Source organism: Cyprinus carpio, chromosome B21 (genome assembly GCF_018340385.1).
Source record: "Cyprinus carpio isolate SPL01 chromosome B21, ASM1834038v1, whole genome shotgun sequence".
NCBI classification, from domain to species: Eukaryota; Metazoa; Chordata; class Actinopteri; order Cypriniformes; family Cyprinidae; genus Cyprinus; species Cyprinus carpio.
The window spans coordinates 4,036,808-4,057,154 of record NC_056617.1 but is presented as its reverse complement, the minus strand read 5'-3'; the positions used below and the strand labels follow the sequence as shown (position 1 = coordinate 4,057,154).

At 33.6% G+C, this 20,347-nt stretch overlaps 1 protein-coding gene across 1 annotated transcript in view; it reads right to left on the bottom strand.

The window, feature by feature from the left end:
* LOC109045965 (lipoxygenase homology domain-containing protein 1-like) overlaps nucleotides 1-20,347 on the bottom strand; it is a 31,530-nt gene that overhangs the window by 8,955 nt on the left and 2,228 nt on the right. Inside the window, exons 2-28 of the mRNA XM_042747840.1 lie at nucleotides 19,437-19,551; nucleotides 16,338-16,418; nucleotides 16,054-16,238; nucleotides 15,075-15,173; nucleotides 14,450-14,601; nucleotides 14,224-14,347; nucleotides 13,884-14,134; nucleotides 13,660-13,795; nucleotides 12,240-12,400; nucleotides 11,916-12,051; nucleotides 11,121-11,255; nucleotides 10,154-10,308; nucleotides 9,244-9,404; nucleotides 8,868-8,944; nucleotides 8,526-8,722; nucleotides 6,985-7,177; nucleotides 6,640-6,800; nucleotides 6,352-6,528; nucleotides 6,000-6,141; nucleotides 4,934-5,085; nucleotides 4,731-4,864; nucleotides 3,687-3,838; nucleotides 3,509-3,613; nucleotides 3,300-3,428; nucleotides 2,000-2,164; nucleotides 1,647-1,828; nucleotides 952-1,068 (exon numbers count right to left, since the gene is read on the bottom strand). Coding sequence (XP_042603774.1) covers nucleotides 952-1,068; nucleotides 1,647-1,828; nucleotides 2,000-2,164; nucleotides 3,300-3,428; nucleotides 3,509-3,613; nucleotides 3,687-3,838; nucleotides 4,731-4,864; nucleotides 4,934-5,085; nucleotides 6,000-6,141; nucleotides 6,352-6,528; nucleotides 6,640-6,800; nucleotides 6,985-7,177; nucleotides 8,526-8,722; nucleotides 8,868-8,944; nucleotides 9,244-9,404; nucleotides 10,154-10,308; nucleotides 11,121-11,255; nucleotides 11,916-12,051; nucleotides 12,240-12,400; nucleotides 13,660-13,795; nucleotides 13,884-14,134; nucleotides 14,224-14,347; nucleotides 14,450-14,601; nucleotides 15,075-15,173; nucleotides 16,054-16,238; nucleotides 16,338-16,418; nucleotides 19,437-19,551 — 3,974 coding nt within the window. The remainder of the gene's footprint in view (nucleotides 1-951; nucleotides 1,069-1,646; nucleotides 1,829-1,999; nucleotides 2,165-3,299; nucleotides 3,429-3,508; nucleotides 3,614-3,686; nucleotides 3,839-4,730; nucleotides 4,865-4,933; nucleotides 5,086-5,999; nucleotides 6,142-6,351; nucleotides 6,529-6,639; nucleotides 6,801-6,984; nucleotides 7,178-8,525; nucleotides 8,723-8,867; nucleotides 8,945-9,243; nucleotides 9,405-10,153; nucleotides 10,309-11,120; nucleotides 11,256-11,915; nucleotides 12,052-12,239; nucleotides 12,401-13,659; nucleotides 13,796-13,883; nucleotides 14,135-14,223; nucleotides 14,348-14,449; nucleotides 14,602-15,074; nucleotides 15,174-16,053; nucleotides 16,239-16,337; nucleotides 16,419-19,436; nucleotides 19,552-20,347) is intronic.

Below are 20,347 nucleotides of genomic sequence, written 5' to 3'. Positions count from 1 at the left end.
AAATGTAATTTATTCCTATGATAAAAGCTGAATTTTCAGAATCATTACTCCCAACTTCAGTGTCACATGATCCTTTAGAAATCATTCTAATATGCTGATTTGCTGCTCAATAAATATTTCTTAGTATTAGCAAAGCTGAAAACAGTTTTGCTGCTTCATATTTTTGTGGAAACTATGCTACATTTTTTTCAAGATTCATTAATGAACTGAAATTTTCAAAATAGCATCTATTTAAAATAGGAATCTCCTGTACCATTATAAATGTATGTACTGTCACTATTGATCAATTTAATGCATCCTTTCTGAGTTAAAGTATTAATTTGTTTAAAAAAAGGGTAGTTTCTGCTGGTAAACGGTGGACGTGAATGTTGATACCAGAGTGTCACACCGGTGTGATGTGCTTGACGGAGCAACAGCTGAGGCAGTGTTTCACTCCTCTACTGTACACAGATAGCGCTGGAGTGAAGCGACAGGTCAGAGAAGATTAGTCACTGGAACTAATTATACAAACGGCGACAGAGAGCAGATGTGGGTCAATGAAATGGGTGTACGACAGACAGTGGAGAGGAAAAGAAGGTTTTCCACAGCCAGACGGGAACATTCTAGACTCAACCAAGTTTCACATTGCCAGAATTAAGACCAATATATCTGGTCCAAATCGTAGCTTAGTCTAGCCAAAAACGAGCACATATGCAGGAAAGGCAGTCTGTCCAACATGTGAAAGGATCAGCCACGGTTTGCTGTTTTAAGTGACATTTAGGGGGCTATGTATTTCTGAACCACTTGAGAGTTTTCCAAAAATGCTGTGGGCTGAGATTAGACAAACCCAAGTGCATTTCAAGAAGTCTGTCATGTTCAGCTGTACATTACATGCAGATTTGTACACAAGCAGTTGATCTCTTTCTAACAGAGATACAGCTTAGTAAAGTACTGTAAGAGAAAGCTCAATACCTTCCCTTTCCGGAGAAGTCGGCGAATTTCCACACGGTCTAAATGCCAGCCAGGATTCACCCCTCGATTATCGTGACCAATACGGATTTTCTCAATGATATCGCCAATGTCCTCCAACTGCAGAAGCCCAGAATCAACATCAACATCCCTGCTGTCAGTGTAAGCCTTGCATTAAAATTATTAATAGAAAAGCTAAAATGAAACTAAGACCCACATGAATTTCTGTTAGTTCAGGTCGGTTTTAGGGTTATTTTAACTGAAAGTAGAATTAAAACCATTAAAAATTGTTACTTGAAATAAAACAAACATTAAATGAAATAAAACTTTATTTTAACTAGTTACCAAGGCAACATTTCTCATTTTAGTTTAGTTTTACTTGAAGTTCTAAAAACTATATAAACATTACTAGTACTACTACTACTAACAATGACAAAAACACACAACAAAATTACTGAAACTTGAACTAAAAGTAAAGTGAAAACAGAATATTAAAAGCTGATTCCAAATTTTAATAGGTTTCTCAGTGATACTAAAATAACACTGGCTGGTTTATGCTAGTTTTACTAGTCTGTTCTTGGTCCAGCAACAAAACTTGACCAGCAAAACTCAGCATATAAAGCAGGACAAATAGCATCATTTTTCAACCCTAGTTTTATATTTATGTTAAGCAGCACAGAAACGATCTGCTCATTTACTTCTACAATGAACATGTCCTCCGCCCCTCGTTCAAAGTACATCCTCCTCTCTCTCTTGTTGACGCAGAGAGACTTCTGAGACGTACACACTCCGTTCTGCCCGTACAGAACGATGAAGACGTCTGCGTCTGTTCCCGCAGCAAATATATCACTGGTGAAGATTTTAATCTCATAGGGAACAACTGCAACACAAAAGAGGAAATCACATGAATCACCAACAGCCTGTGTTCGTCTGTCTATGAGTGTTATGGCACAAATTTTCATCTGTCTGTATTTATTATGACACATGAAGTAAATAAGGTTTAGTATTAGTCTGTAATCATTATAATTAGCTACATAAACCTGTATCATACAGGGTGTGTATAGTACTGTCTGTAGTTCATTAGGGTACAGGTCTCTGACAATGGCACCATCGTCTTTTCCTTTATCCAGCCAGCGGCCACATGGAAAGCGCAGCAGCTGACCCAGAGACGGAGCATCGATCTCTACCCAGTCCAAAAACCAGCCAGGAGAAGCACCTGAAAAAACAGGATACCCCGCCCCCAAATACACACATACAGAAAACATACACACACAGAGACACGTGCAACATCCCCATACACACATGTACACTGTAAGTAATTGTCTGTAGGATTTACAACAATGCTGGATTCAGAAAGCCAGTGAAATTAAATAAACACAAATTAAATGACAATTTAATGCAAAAAAGACAAAGATACCGACACAGATTCATACGGATATTAATAAACCTTCATTTTCGTTATGCATGCACATTACTTAAATTTAATTACACTTGTATATTTTTTAACTACTTTTATGTTTTGCACTTAGAGCATGCCTTACAAGACAAGTGCACTTTTTTTGTCATGTTTTTGAGAGAAGTCATCAAAGACTGCATTTATCAAAAATTGATCAAAAATACAGTAAAAACATTAATATAATAAAATATTATTACCATTTAAAATGAATGTTTTCTATTTTAATATACTGTAAAATGTCATTTATTTCTGTGATCAAAGCTGAATTTTTACGATCATTACTCCAGTCTTCAGTGTCACATGATCCTTCAGAAATCATTCTAATACAGTATGTATTTTCAGGATTTTTTGATGAATAGAAAAAATTAAAAATAATAGCATTTATTTGAAATAGACATCTATTGTAACATTATAAATGTCTTTTATGTCACTTTTGATCAATTTAATGAATCCTTGCTAAATAAAATTATTCATTTGTTTTTAACCAACCCCAAATGAACAGTAGTGTTTTATGCATAATAGATGATTTTCACTTTATAATTAAGTATTTTTAAAATAACCAAAATTAAGTAGAATCAGAAACATCATTACGATTATGTTTTAGAGTACAAATACAGTTTATAACTCATGTCTTTATACTATCTGTAACTAACATCACTCTTTTTAACAACACAATATCATTAACAGGAACGGATGTACATTACTTTTGTTTTTTGCTGTAAAAAGAACAGCGATTCGTTACAGTGTAAACACACAAACCAGCACACACACACACGTCAATCATCAATGCACAGATTTGAACTCAACCAGTCCTCAACTGCATCTACAGAATGCAGATTCAATATATTTGCATAAATATTTGAAATATTATAGAGTGATCTCTGAATGCATGTACCTGCGTTGTCGTGTCCGATGCGGATTCTCTTGAGTTTTCCGATGTCCACTGCCTCTATGGTGAACTCGTCAATCAGTCCCAACTCATACTTGTTCCTATGGTTCTTAGACGCCTTTAGATTAATGATACCTGACACACACAAACACACTTTTCAGTAGCGATTGGGATAATAGTACTAACAGTACAGTCTGAATTGTTGTCATAGTTACCAGTGTCATCTTTGGTTCCGTAAAGAATAGCATAAACATTTGCATCTGTCCCGGCTTTCTTCTTCTCCCCTGTTTTTACTCTCATTGTGAACGTGGTTGACATGGCTACACAGACATAATCAATGTAATATCAATGCAATGAGAAAATGCAATTAGGTTAAAGTGTAACATTTAAAACCTTTTTGCTCTAGTCCGAGTTGAGCAGGTGATGACTCCTCTTCTTCGTCTTCATCTCTCTTCATGAAAGCCTCATCTACGGGCACTAACTCACGGCCCAGCTGCCCGTCATCTTCATCAACTGCCAACCAGCGCTGACATGGGAAAAAATACCTGAACAACACACAAAAATACGGTCAACAAAGTCCATAGAAAAGAGAAATCACTTTAATATGTCAGTTGTTTCTCTTTAGCCAGTGATTAGATTAAATCGGGTGAGTTGAGACTTAAGCATCACATTTTTCATCTGAGGAACTAAAAAGTGAAACTAAAACTAAACCCATTAAAAAAAAATTCAATTCTTGAAATATAATAAATATAAACTGTAATAAAAGAAAGGGCAACATTTCTCATTTTCATTTAGTTTAAGTTTTAAATATTAAAACAATTAAAACTTGATGAACTAAAACTAAAAAACAAAAATATAAAATATATAGTAAAATGACATATATATATATATATATATATAACATATAGGGAAAAACTAAAAATACATTACTAAAATTAAAATAAAATAAAATATGAAAATCTAAAAATATTAAATATATAAAAAATATGATAAATAAAATCTAATTTAAAATAAAAAAACTATAATATACTAGTACATTAATGATACTAAAATAACATCAAAGAACTCAAAAAATGTCTCAAAATAAACTCAAAAAAGCTATAATAAATTATATACAAATTTCAAAGAATTAATATTATAAATGTCAATGTATTAATACATTTATACATTGCAAATAAATTATTTATTTCCTTAAAATGTATTCATTTAAAATAAATATTTAAGCAATTTCTGCATTCAAAAGTCAGATATCTCAATATGAACTCAAAAAAAATTATCATCTAGCATTCCCAATATTAAAGATCTGAACTGCAAACCATATTAATTGTATAGCTCTCAACTCTTACTGTACATCAACAATTTATGCATTTGCATCTATTTTAATTTCTCCTGAGAAATGTTAAGGGAAAACAAAGGTGGTACTTAGATGACACTCACATGGTTTCTTCTTTTCCATCAAAGATCTCGACGCGGTCCAGATACCACGCAGCATTCGGCTGCTTATTGTCATGACGCATCCTCAGTTTCTTCAAGGGCCCCAGATCCATCCCAGTGATTGTGAACACATCCTCCTGAAAATGATCCGCAGTCAGGTACATTCTCTATACAGTGTGAATGTGTTGGTGTTTTGTTCCACTCACCTGTCCGCGCTCAAACTTGTTAAGGTGGTTTGACTTTCGTAGTTTTCTCTCGCCCGTGTCGCCCATTTCTCCATAGATGTTGATGTAAACACCCGCATCAGTTCCGGCCCCCAGCATATCCCCAGTGAACACATGAACCTCGTATGAATTCTCTAAAATACATGAACACACAAGTGTCTTCTCAAAATTCACTTCTGTTGAAGGTATTAGGTGGTACATTGCTACCACGATAGAAGGTTTTTTACACTTCAGAGATACTTGGAATTTTTGAATCTCTTTGTATTAGATAATATAGCAAACAATTTTATTTTAATTCATTATCAAATGTATTTTAAAGCAAATGAGCACAAGCACAATTGTGACCATAGACCACAAAACAAGTCACAAGGGTCAGTTTTTTTAAATTGAGATTTATACATCATCTGAAAGCTGAATAAACAAGCTTTCCACTGGTGTGTGGTTAGGATCGGACAATATTTGGACAAGACAGAAAAGAATTTTTTACACTACTTTTTTTTATCTTAAATTAAATCATTAATGAAATAAAATATGTACAGTATTTCAAATTAATTAAAAAATGTATTTATAAAAATGTATAAACAAATTAATTTATTAATTTATTTAAAATGAATAAATGTATGAATTATATAACAAATATTAATTTAAAACATACGCATATAATTTTTATCAGTACATATTTATTAATACATTTCTTAAAAATTTTTATTTTATAAATAAATGTATATATATATATATATATATATATATATATATATATATATATATATATATATAAATTAATTATTAAAAAAATAAATGTACATTTACTATTTTATTTTTATAAATAAATTTATATATATATAATATATATATATATAATATATATATATATATATATATAATATATATATATATATATAAATTAATTATTAAAAAAATAAATGTACATTTATTACTTTGTATATTTTAAATAAACGATTCAATTTCCTAAAAAAATATTAATTTAAAATTCATTGGTTTTATATATATACTTTTTGGTTGTGAAGGATTGAATCTCTCTCTATACCCTCCAGATCTTCGTAATCCTCAGCACGCAGCTCCACGAGTATCTCTCCATCCTCTTCATCACGAGCGAGCCATCGGCCACATGGGAAGCTGAAAGTTCGAACAACCTCCTTCAGTACACCTGGGGATTCTTCTTCTTCCTCCTAGAGATGATTAGATGGGTGTAAAAACATAATATTTAAATAGTGGTCAATCAATATTATTTTTTCAATTCCTCATTCTGAAAATGTTCAATTTGGTCACTCTCAGTATTGAACATTTAGTTGCTGGCCTAGACTAAATAAATTCTAAATTAAGGTTTAAATCATGAAAATACACTTATTGTTTCAAAAGCAAAGAACTAACGGTCAAACCTTTTTCTTCTTTTTCTTCTTTTTGTCTTTCTTGTCCTCCTCTTTCTTCTCTGGTTTCACCATCGCCATGACCAGCCGTTTAACATCCACTTTCTCCAGGAACCATCCAGCCCCTATTCCCGAGCCATCATGGCCGATTCGGATCTTATAGACCCGTCCCACATCTAGGCCCTCGATTAAATCAACCAATGAAAATGCATCTCTTCAGAAACAAACAACCGGATTCCAGAAACATTACAGCTTTTAAAATATAGAGTAGGATTTTCATATACAACTCCATTAACTCACCCTAAAGATCTCAGTAGTTCCTCTCTCAAAGTTGTTGGATCGGCTCTTCAGCTGTATTAGTTCAGTTTTTCCCGCCTCACCGTAAATCTGCAGGAAAACATTCGCATTCGTCCCTGCGGCCCACACGTCTCCTGTCACCACGGTAACTTCATAATTGATCACTGTCGAGTAGAAAAACAATGATTGATCATTTTTAGTTCACAGTATCTGGATTTCAACATGAAGTTCACTAATAACAGTCAAATTTTGAAAAAAGCCTGGTGACTACAACACCAACGTCATGGGTATGATTCCCAGGGAATGCAAGAACTGCATTAGTCAAATGCATTATTGTGAAACACATACATTTCTCTATCTCCAGCGTCTCACTTGGATAGATTTCCACCTCCACCTTCCCATCAGCCTCGTCCTTACAGAGCCAGCGGTGACTGGGGAACATGTACTGCACCCCATGCACCGGGACCCAGATCTGAACGCTGTCCAGGAACCAACCAGCTCGCAGGCCCTCGTTAGTGTGGCCAATCAGCATCCTGTTTATCTACAGGACCCTCCCAGAAAGCAGAGGGGAGTCACAGTAAATACACACATTTGATTCATTTGAGATGAATGTGAGTTTAAATGTTCTGTACAAATGTATGAATGATGTTTACAGTGTCTATGTATTATATACATCATATTTCATAATGTGAGCATCCACATCATTTGACAGGATTTCTTTTGACATTTGATAGTAGTTGCATTTTTAACATTTGCCATTCATAGTATGTACCTATCTTGATCAAATAGAATAGAACAGAACAGAATGAATTTATCAGAATAGAGTTAATTTTAAGAACAGAATACAAGAGAACAAATGCAAACAACGGAACAAAATATAACAAAATTGAACATTAGAATAGAATAGAATAGAATAGAATAGAATGAGCTGAACTACACATAATATAACAAATTTTAAAAATAACCAAATAGAACAAATTTAAACATTAGAAAGAATAGAATAGAACAAAACAAAACAGAATGGGTTTAACAAAATAATATGAACAACAGAACAGAACATAAAAGTACAAATGTAAACAAAAGAACAAAGTAGAAAAAATCTGAACATTATTATAGAATACAATAGAATAGAATAGAATAAGTTTAACAGAATGTAGTGAATTTGAACAAAATTGAACAATAGAACAAATCTGCCAACAGTACAAAATATATTTTTTTAAAACATTATAAAGAACAGAGCAGATTAGAATGAGTTTAACAGAATAGAGTTCATTTGAACAACATAATAGAATGCAATAGAACATAAGTAAACTACAGAAAACAATATAGCAAATATATACATTAGAAAGAATACAAGAGAATAGAATTAGTTCAACAGAATAGAGTGAATTTGAACAACAGAACAAACACAATAGAACAAATGTAAACAGAACAAATTTGAAGATGAATAGAACAGAACAGAACAGAATAGAACAGAATGATTTTAAAAGAATATTGTGAATTTGAACAACATAACACAATAGAACAAATCTTATAACAGTACAAAATATAATTTTTAACATTAAAAAGAACAGAACAGAACAGAATAGAATGGGTTTGACAGAATAGAGTTTATTTGAACAACAGAATAGAATGCAACAGAACATATGTAAACTACAGAAAACAATATAACAAATATATACATTACAAAGAATAGAACAGAATACAAGAGAATAGAATTAATTCAACGGAACAGAGTGAATTCGAACAACAGTACAAACACAATAGGACAAATGTAAACAGAACAAATTTGAAGATAAATACAACAGAATAGAACAGCACAGAACAGAATAGAATAGAATTTTAACTTTAGACTGGGTAAATGTGCTGAACATGAACAGGTAGCATACCTTGCCAATGTCAAAGGTCTCTATGGTGAAGATGTCCGTCTGTGCCGTCTCAAAATAGTTCCCCAGGTCGTTATCGGAGACGACCAGCAGCATCTTGTTGGTGTCGCCTTTCTCTCCGTACAGCTTTACGAACACCTTCGAATCTGAGCTGGCACCATTAATACTGCCTGTCTTTATCGCAATGTGATAACCAACAGCTGGAACAAAAACACACACAATTCAAAACCTTTGGTGTATCTAGCCTATATTTCTGTACACAGAAATACAAAGTACGTTTTGTTTCATTGTTGCATACATTTCACTTTTTTATGTGATAATGTTTGTATGTGTGTGTTCACTCACTGAACAAACGTTGACCATCATCAGTAGGGACTAACTCTCTCACAATCTGCCCGTCGTCTTCATTACGATCCAGCCACCTGAGAAGAGACAGAGAGAGATACATTAGGAGAATGTGCAGGATGAGTGTGTGTATTTGTGTGATATAGGCGTGTGTGTAGCTGAGCTCTCTCGTTTATGTAGTTAGGGTTTCCTCGGCACTCATTAGTGTCCATTAGTAACCAGAGTCAGTTTTCTCAACTACATAATTGACTTAAACACCACTCTCCCATGTTCTTTACCCATCCAGACACGCACACACATGCATACGTACTTATACTGGCAAAAGAGTTTGAAATATGCTTTAGCACACAAGCTAATGTATGTTAGATTGCCTTGCCTGTAACATGGGAACTCGATGGATGACGCCTCAGGTTGCCCCTCCTCTCTGATCATCACTTTATCCAGGAACCAACCACATCCTCCGCCTCGTCCGTCATGACCAATCCGAACCCTCTTGATCTGTCCCAGTGTGACCGCCTCTACCAGGAACTCATCATGCTGAGAAAAGAGTTAACACATACTACTTCTGCAGTATAAAGCACGTATACTATGCACATATATACAGGGTTCTGTATCCCACAATGCAATGTGTTTATCTTTAGATTTCATTTTCAGAATGAACCGGATATAATATCTCCAGCCCCTCATTATTTAATCAGATTACCAAAAGTTAAGACATTATAGGGTCGTATAGTTATACATTATAGGGTATAGATATTTTAGAAATGGTAAAAAAAAAAATCACATTTTAGGTTGAAAGCTGGATATCTCACGCTGACTTTAACGAGGTCATGTGACAGCAATGTAGCATGCAACTTTATGTAAACAGAACACATTATTCAGAAATAAACAGTAGTAGATTGTTGTCATATGACAATTATTTTGCATGTTTCATTCATCAAGTGCCATTTGCTTGTCATCTCTGATATAATGAGGTTATTTATTTATATATAAATTCAATTTAAGCTGCCTTTAAATGTTAAAAAATACAGTAAAAACTGAAATAATGTGAAATATTTTACAATTTTTTCTATTTTACTATATTTTGAAATATAATTTATTCCTGAGATGAATCACATGACCCTTCAGAAATCATTCTAGCATGCTGATTTGCTGCTTAAGTAGCATTTTTTTATTATTATTATTATTAGTGTTGTAAACAGCTATGTTTCTAAATATTTTTGTGGAATCATACATACATCTATATGCACATGTTTCATGCCAGGATGTCAAATGTCATTACTCACGTTTCCTTTCTCAAACTTGTTGGCGTTGTTTTTGCTCATGAACATCAGACGCTCTCCAGTGTCTCCCAAGTCACCAATGATGTTTAAATAAACACTGGCATCTGTCCCACTTCCGCTGACGTTTCCCGTGCAAATTGTCGCACGATATTTAATAACTATTAAACAGCAATAAAAAACATATATGTGAACCTGGACCACAAAACCACACATAAATCGCACAGGTATATTTGTAGCAATAGCCAACAATACATTGTGCGGGTCAAGATTATCGATTTTTCTTTTATGCCAAAAATTATTAGGATATTAAGTAAATATCATGTTCAATGAAGATATTTTGTAAATTTCCTACTGTAAATATATCGAAACTTAATTTTTGATTAGTAATATGCATTGTTAAGAACTTTATGTGGACAACTTTAAAGATGATTTTCTCAATATTTAGATTTCTTTGCACCCTCAGATTCCAGATTTTTGAATAGTTGTATCTCGGCCAAATATTGTCCTATCCAAAAATTTACCCTTAAGACTGGTTTTGTGGTCCAGGGTCACATATAAATAGTTATATAAAAAAAATAACAAATCTTTGTTTGTACAATTGCTTTTTTCTTACTGTCAACTACTTATACTGTATGATCCATGACTGAGTTTGGGATTATATATTCGTCCAAAGCACATAAATGTTCTTCAGTGGTTCTTTGAAGTCACTTATATTCAGCAAAGCACATTATTATTATTATTTAAACATTATTCATTGTTTCGGGTTCTTAAGTTACGTTTAAAAAAAAAGCCTGTGATGTTTCTTCATTGGTTTTTCAGATCTGTGTTTTGGATTCTGGGATCTTTAAAGTGCTAGTATATACATGTAGATGTTTTTGTTTTTTAAACTAAAAAAGAAAAACATTTTGCGACATTTAAAAAGGGTAAAAAGGGTTAAGAGTGAATATATGTGTTTTGTAGATTTTCTCACGTGGTAAAGGTTCTGGCACCAGTTTTCCAGTAGCAGGCAGCTCTCTAATGATCTCATTGTCATCTTCATTGATGTCCAACCAACGGTTACAAACAAATGAGTATTTCTCCCTAGTTAGGGTCTTCATCAATGTCACTTCATACAGAAAAACACAGTAATCAAGAAGAAAATGTTATGGCACAGAGCTCAGTACACATTTGTGACCCTGGACCACAAAACCAGTCATAAGGGTCAATTTTTCGAAATTGAAATTTATACATCATCTGAAAGCTGAAATATAAATGAGCTTTCCATTGATGTATGCTTTGTTATGATAGGACAATATTTGACCGAGATACAACTATTTGAAATTATATAATCTGAGGGTTCAAAAAATCTAAATATTGAGAAAATCGCCTTTAAAGTTGTCATTTTTGGCATAAAAGAAAAATAATAATTTTGACCCATGCAATGTATTTTTGGCTATTGCTATAAATATACCTGTGCGGCTTATGAGTGGTTTTGGGTCACATTTTGTTTAAATATCAACTCAGTTGTTTCTCCTAGAGCTGATTAGAAGAAATACAAATAGAAACAACATTTAGAAAGAATATAAAGCTACATTAAAATGAATGTGTGTAGCATAGATCATTTGGACTTTGATGAGAAATGTTTGAGTTCAGACTCACTTGTGAAACACTAATACATTTACTTTTAGCAGTAAAGTGCACGAGTCATTTTAAATTGTACCAGTGCAAGTAGCTGAGAAAACATGATGCCTGCTTGCCTACTTCATGATTACTGTGTGAAATGGACAAATTGATTCAGTGTAATAGTGCACTAGTCTGTAGTGCAGGTCTCTCACCCTGCCAAGATGCCAGCCAGAGAAAGGATTCCTCTTTTCGTGCCAGATTCTCAGCTTGCGTATCTTTCCGAAATCGGGCATCTCAATCTAGAGCGACAGCGGAAATGTAAAATACAAAAATTTATTTTGATAAGATTCCACATTTTTAAGTTCTGGACACTGCGTTAGAAATACTGATATATTCTTATCTACTGTAACATAGATAAATTGACACTTTATACAAATATGTATATTTTTAGAATGAGACACAAAGATAAAAAGACACACAGACATACAATGAACTTGTCGCACTGTCCCTGTTCAAAACTGTCCGATTTACTCTCGAGTCTCATCTCGTCGCTCTTGCCTGTCTCCCCGTACACTTGCACGAACACCTGGGCATCTGTGCCTGCACCTTTAATCTCAGATGTCCAGATCCACAGAGACCAGGGGAATTCTGAGAAACACACACACAAACACGCAGAGTCTCGATGGTGGAAGAGTCAATTCAACATTACTTTTAAATGTTATAATTTTTTTGCGAATAGAACTTGATTTTATTATTGCTGTTATTATTTTTATTACGATAAATGTATCATTGATGTCATTATTTCTATGGATATAATTTTATTTTAATACAGATTTTATTTTTTATTAATATAACTATTTGATTATTGATGTTATTATTTTTATTAAGATGTATCACTGATGTCATTATTTCTATGAATACAATTTTATTTTAATACAGATTTTATTTTTTATGAATATAGCTATTTGATTATTGATGTTATTATTTTTTATTAATATAACTGTCTAATTTATGTTATCATTTTATAAATATAATTGTATTTTATTACTGATTTCATCAATTATTCATAGAATTGCATTTTATAATTGATTTTATTATTTGAATGACTGATTTTTTTATCATTGAGTTTATTATTTCTTATATTTGTATTATTGTTATTTTTATGAATAGTATTTAATTTTATCACTGATTTTATTATTTTTATGACTAATATTATAGACATATTCTATCATCAATGTTATTTTCATTTTAACATTTTATTGTTAATTTTATTACTTTTTATGAACATACCTTTATTTTACGTTGATTTTATTGCTGTTATGAATATAATTATTTTTAATATTGATGTTAACCCCTTTTATAATTTGTTTTGAAATTTTTACTATTGATTTCATTTTTTATGTACATTATTTTTCATGGATTTTTATTTATTTATTTTTTTACTATTTTTGTGTCAACTAAAAGAATGACAATAACTTTTAAATTTAGCTTAAAGGGTTAGTTCACCCAAACCCGTAAGACCTCCGTTCATCCTTGGAACGCAAATTAAGATATTTTTGATGAAATCCGAGAGCTTTCTGACCTTCCATAGACAGCAAAGCAACTGAAACGTTCCCAGGTCCAGAAACATAGGACATCGGTAAAACCATCCATGTGACATCAGTGGCTAAATTTTGTAAAGCTATCGAGGTCTTACGGGTTTGGAATGACATGAGGGCAAGTAATTAATAACAGAATTTTAATTTTTGGGTGAACTATCCCTTTTAATACAACGCAGCAATATTTCTGCACATTTAGTGTCAGGTTACACTGAATTGTAGGTGGTTAGTGAATAGGATGCAGGTCTTTACAGTGCAATACAGCATGTTTAGTAAACATTAACCCTGATAGTTTGATTATTTGCTCACTCTTTTGCTTTTTCTGTCTGAGTGAGACCATCTCATGCAGTTCTCGCTCCACCAGTCCATCACCCTCATCTTCATCCAACCACCTACCGCAGGGAAATACCTGCTCTAAACCTGTGAACGGACAGTATACTGTCACCTGTGAGAGAAAGAGAGAGACAGATCACACGCTGCATGTATGAATAAGTAATGAAAGCTTCAAAACACCTTATAGCCCCAACACACACCTTTTCGCAATACCAGCCGCAGCTGATCCCAGCGTTGTCGTGTCCGATCGTGACTCTGCTGAGCGGGCTGAGCAGCTCCAGCAGCTCAACGTTAAAGATGTCGATCTGAGCCCGCTCAAACGTGCCGCCCTCCAGGAACACCTTACCACTGTTCTTAATACCCTTATGACCGTGCATGACGAAGTGGATCTTAGAGTTAGTTCCAGCTCCACGAATATCACCCGTCATCACTTGTACGTTATACACAATCGCTACATGCACATACACAAACAAACAAATCCAAGTGAGTTTTAATCAAGTGCATTTATTCTAATAAACAAACACACACGTTTGCTCTCACCCATTGGCTGTGTGGCTCCGGCAAGCACATCTCTTTGTATTTTGCCATCCCCTTCTGAGATGTCAAACCAGGCATTGACCGGAAACTCATAAACCTCTTTATTCCCCATGTCATCTACTACAACCTAAAACACATCACCATAACACAAAGACATCATATTAATCACAGAGGACAGAGACAAAGATCTTCTTTATGAAGATTTTAGATGAAAAGTGCATTTGTGTACTTTATCACACGCCCAGCCAGCAGACGACCCCTTGTTGTTATGTCCGATGGTGATTTTTCGAAGTCTGCCAAGATTTGGTGCTTCGATGGTGAATTTGTCTTCATTACCGCGCTCAAAATTGTCCTTTCCATCGCTGGCCAGCTTCCGTTCTCCTGCGAACATCACACCAAGACAGTGCAACACAAAAAACTAACACATAGAAACACTTATTGTATTAAGTACTGAAATTGTAAGAAATTTGTCTAATTAAAAATAAATAAATAAATAAATAAATGAGTATTGTAATTGTAAGATACACTGTATGTCTAATTAAAAATAAAATGTTCTAGGCGATCAAAAGTGTAACTAGATTCATGGCACATTTTTCAGGCAGTAAATTAAATTAAATTAAATTAAATTAAATTAAATTAAATTAAATTAAATTAAATTAAATTAAATTAAATTAAATTAAATTAAATTAAATTAAATTAAACAATCTCATGGTTTAACATAAAAGCATGTTTTATAATTGTAAAAATGTCTAATAATAATTTAGTAAATGTTCTAGGCAATTAAAGCTTGACCTTTGTGTGTTTCTTTACAACATAAAATAACACACACATAATCATTGACTGGTTTTACTGACCTGTATCCCCAAACTCTCCAAAAATATTGAGGTAGACATCAGCATCGGTCCCACTGCCTTTAGCATCCATTGTGAAGACACTGGCTATGTACTTGTTCTCTGCGATATTTGAACAGGCACACATTAACAAATTTTTAGGACAAAACCTGTTAAAAATGTTTTATTTATTTTTTGCATGCACCATGTATTTTTGACCATTAACTGTCATTACATCATAGCATTAACTATTATTAAAACCTCTCAGAAACAGCTTCTACATCTAGTCTTTCTCCTGTCTGTGGGATGTAATGTTATATTGTCAGCGGTATCTGGGAATGTTGGACTGGTGATACTGTGATCTCCATCTGAAACTCTACTCTGCTACTAAATTTCTCCTGATCCTTTGTATGCAACCTGAGTCGGGTGATGCTTGTATGCATGCATCATATATGATCATGATCACATGACCTATGTGATGTTATCTATGGGTTATATGGAATAAGACCTGAAGTATATCTGTAGGTTACATGTAGTTTTTTATTTATTTAAGAGTTGTAGTATCTTGTTTGAGGTTCTTTACTTATGCTACAGATCCTTATGGGAAAATTACAGTGTGTCATGTAATGCACATGTGTTATTTATGTAGTGTTAATGTGTGTATGACTAAATACTAAATGTTTAATAATTGTAATGTGTCTAATTAAAAAATATGTTCTAGGCAATCAAACAGATTCATGGCAAAAAATAATAATAATAATAATAATAATGGTTTAACCCAATATCATGTTTTACACTTGCAAGACATTTATCATTTATAACAACAACAAAAAATTATCAAAAATTGTTTTAGCAAATAAAAAAAAATAAAATAAAATAAAAAAAAATATCAAGTAATAAAATAAAATAAAATAAAATAAAATAAAATAAAATAAAATAAAATAAAATAAAATAGTAATGTGATTTGTTTATTTGCTCTCTGTTTTGCAAGCATACTACATACGTTTTGGGATGTCCATGGGGTTCAGGCTACCCAACAAATATCGGACAGTAAGTCCATCCCCCTCGTCTCTGCTCAGCCAATTGTTGCAGGCATAAAAGAATCGGAGGTGTGGCCTGTTCATGTCAGTCACGATTACCCGGTCAAGGAACCAACTGGCACTCATGCCCGTGTTATCATGCTCGATTCTGCATTACAGGAAGTACATCACAAGACATATATTGCTATAACATTTAAGACTTGCCTTTAAGGTAGTTACTCTTGGGTGTATACAGACGTATATATACCTAATTTTCTTTATTGGCCCAACATTGTGTGTTTTGATCCGAAAGACGTCAGTCTTGTTCTTTTCAAAGGCTGTTCTGCTCCTGAAATTAATAGAAATCAATCTGTGAATAGACTCAAACTAAACTTTTACTGTGACACTCAAACTTTCTTATGCCCCGACATCTAAAAAAGACAATGCAGGAGTGTGTGTTTAAGAGAAAGAACCATCTGGCATTATCAATGACCCATATATCGCTCTACGGTCTCTTGCGTTGGCTTCGGCAAAAGCATCTCTCTAATCAAAATGCAAATGCATGAATTAAAAATCACCCAGTATGAATTACACATCCCACTCACACTGCCAAATTACTCACACACATACAAACGGACTCACTGATGCGGAGAAACCAACACACATCTCACCTGAGATCAGCACACTGAAACCGCACCAGCAAACTTTGGAAATGATGACATTTAGACAAATTCAGAGATTCTGTTAAATATCATCTCAATTCCAAAATGTTGCATTCTGACTGTCGGACAGAATTAAAGTCCAAAAACATTTCTGTTCTATTCTGCTGAAACTCTCTGAGGAGGAGTTACTGAACAGATCTACCTTATATATTAGTATTTCCCTGACTGGATGAATCCCATGAAAACATGTCAAGAAAATTATGTCACAATGCAAAAACATTAAAAATATAAGCTTCCACTTCTGAGAACCCTGCAAATGTGAAAAGGGTCCAATGAGGTGAAATTTAACCCAGACATGTTCTGGACAAGTTTCGTGAGATGCACCCCAAATATACAATATTTCTCAAATAGGTTGTAAAATCATTAATTTGGAGACATACAAACTAAGCTTCCAAATGATTTATGAATACAGTTAGTCTACTGGAGTCTTCCTTGTGAATTGTTCATGCAATTCTTTCTAAACTTTTGATCTGATTTCCATTTCTGACCTTGTTTTAGGAGTCATTATGCAACATTAACCATTGGACATTCATCTGAGCAAGTAAAAACTCTCCCATTAGTAATTAATTTCTGGATCATATGAATCATTGGACGATTGATTACTGTAGGGACAGTTTTGAGGGTCTATTTTTGTACTCATAAAAAATCAACACACATACATGGGACATTATGTATGTGCGGAGATTTCTATGAGTAGCCTACCTGTTTGCGGTGATCAGATGTGTAAACTTCTCATGTTTTCTCGAAAGACCACAAAAGGAAGTGATGTTATATGACTGAAGCCTCTCATTGGTTCAATGAGAAAGTCATACTAATCTCTTCACCTTCAGATGAATGACGTGGTGATGCTGTATAGAGGAGAGCATATCCTGTGCTTCACCATGGCATTGTGTGTAATGGATGAGCCAATCGTGATTAAAATTCATGTCATGAATAATTCATTTCATGAATAACCGTATAGCCCTACTAAGAAAACAATATCTATTTCCCAAAGATGTGATGGTGTGAATGTCATGGTCAAAGCACACAAGATGTTCTCTTGTACAGCATTGTGCACAAAAAAGTAATGCAAGGCCACACATGAGCAGATGAGGTGGCCATGTTAAAGTTATACCTCTTTTCTGTGCTGTAGATTAGAGAAGAATACAGAATTATAGAATTAACATGACATATATGCACTGTCCTGTCAAAATCCACAGAAATTCCTAGTTATTCTGCACTATACTGAAATCAGTGTAGGATTTCCTTTGAAACAATTTTCACTCAGAAATCACTCGTATATTAACGAAGAAATGACAAGTAACACACTGAATTAAAGTTTTGAGGTAGAAATAATCCTGTCAAACACACTAATAATAATCTTCAAAAATCTGCAGAGGATTCATCAAGATACAGCAAGTGATGTAAAGCTGAATTTCTCCAAATCTTTTGAAGATCAAACTCCTCTATATTTTGGATGGCCTGAGGGTGAGTAAACTTTCAACAAATTTTCATTGTTGAGTGAACTATTCCTCTAGTTTTACCTCAAAAATACTAGAAAATTCAGCTCACACTTGAGAAAGTTGAGAACAAAAAAATATTTTTGCACAATATTATCGGACATATATATCGGAATTGGCCAATAATGACATTAAATGTAAATACCAGCAACGGCCCGATATGAAAAATTATGCCGATATGTCTTTCCGATAAGAGGAATACATTAACTCACATGTGCTCATGCCGTGCTGTCATAAAATCATGAGTATGTTTTGATTTAAAGGTCAGAAGCTATAGCTTACATGAATAATAAACAAAAATCACAAACTTGACACTTGTAAATTAAATAATTTTATATATACTGATTTATTCATTAATGTGTAATATATTTTTTAAACAAATTATGAGCTCTAAAAGATTTTCTGAATTTTTACAACTCTTGCTTAAGATCTACAAATGTTAAATCTTAAAATAAAATGTTAAGGTTACTACTGCATCTTTCTGGAAAATAAATGCAGCGATTGATATATAGTTTATTTATAGTTATTTTCAAAGCTTCAATGTACCGTCATTATAAAAGAATTTCATTGTTGTTTATTTAATTTTAACAAATAAGTTCTTGTTAAAAACTAACCAAAATTAAAAATAATTTGCTTATAATTTTCACACAGGAGAGACTTGGTAATGTTTCCAGACAAAAGGAAATATATCGGTATGTGCATCTGCTATCAGTCAAAATTAGTTGAAAAATATCGGCATATCGGATATCTGCAAAAATCCAATATTGTGCATCCCTACAAAACACAATTTGAAGTAGTTAGTAAACATATCTTGATATGCATTAAACCAATTTTATTAAGCTGAAATTATAAATAATGAAAATACTAGTGCTGTCAAACGATTAATCGCATCCAAAACAAAAGTTTTTGTTTACAGAATATATGTGTGTACTTTATTATCCATATATAAATACACACACATATAGCATATATTTTGAAAATATTTACATGTATATATTCATATTCATATTTATATTATATATAAATATATTTAATCTATAAACACAATAATGACAAATAGTAATTTGCCGTCAATGTTAATGTGCATCTGGAAACACTCGAGATTAACATTGTCATGTAGAGATGCAGGACTGAAGAATAACTTACTTGCTGGCCAGGTGAACTTTGGGAGTCACTCCAAACTCTCCATACAAGGTGATAAATACATTAGCATCAGTCCCAGCGCCTTTAACATCACCTGTGACGGTCAACACCTCGTACACTGAGGAGAAACGAGAACATTCGGTAAACCAGTTATACCTGACCCTCCGCAAAAGAAAGCATCTTGTTTTCATTTGCATAACATTAGAAGGGTTGTAGTCTCAAATGCAGAGTGCTCAGGTATATCCCGTGTAACCCAACAACCTGCTATTCTAAGCTCACCCACGTTCGTATAAGCTGAATTGCTGTAAGCAATATCTCTGTAACTTAGCCATGTTAACGGAGTGAGAGTACGACATGGCCCTGATGCTCACCATGTGACCTCTACCTTTCTCTGAACCACTGCAAGACCCTGGGACAACCAAATGCATGTCTGAACCTGAGGAGCGGCGCGTCTAGAAGTAACGTTCAAACAGGGTTCATTTGGAACATGTTAAGTTTCTTTTAAACTCAGTGCATACTGGCCCCCTGAAATGGGATTCAGAGACAGGACACCATTTGAGAGTAACCAATCAATATAGGCCAATTGTTGTGATATCCTTGTGCTCTTGTTTCAGAAAATAACCCTGTACGAAGTTGCTGTATAGTTCTTTTAAAATTAATGTATTTTATAGGTTATTCAAACAAATGTTTCTATTACAATGTCCTCCCAGCTCTCCTCAAAACATACAGCGTGACTAGTGTACTTCGATTCATTAACAAATGACTCTAATGAACCGGTTCACTTAAGGAACCATTAAAAAAAATCAACCTATAAGTTACCGGTTGAATCATTCTCAGTTAGTCAGAATCGGTTAGTGCGCCAACATACAGCGCAACTGCACTCACGGCGACCCGAGTTCGAATCCCGCTCCCCT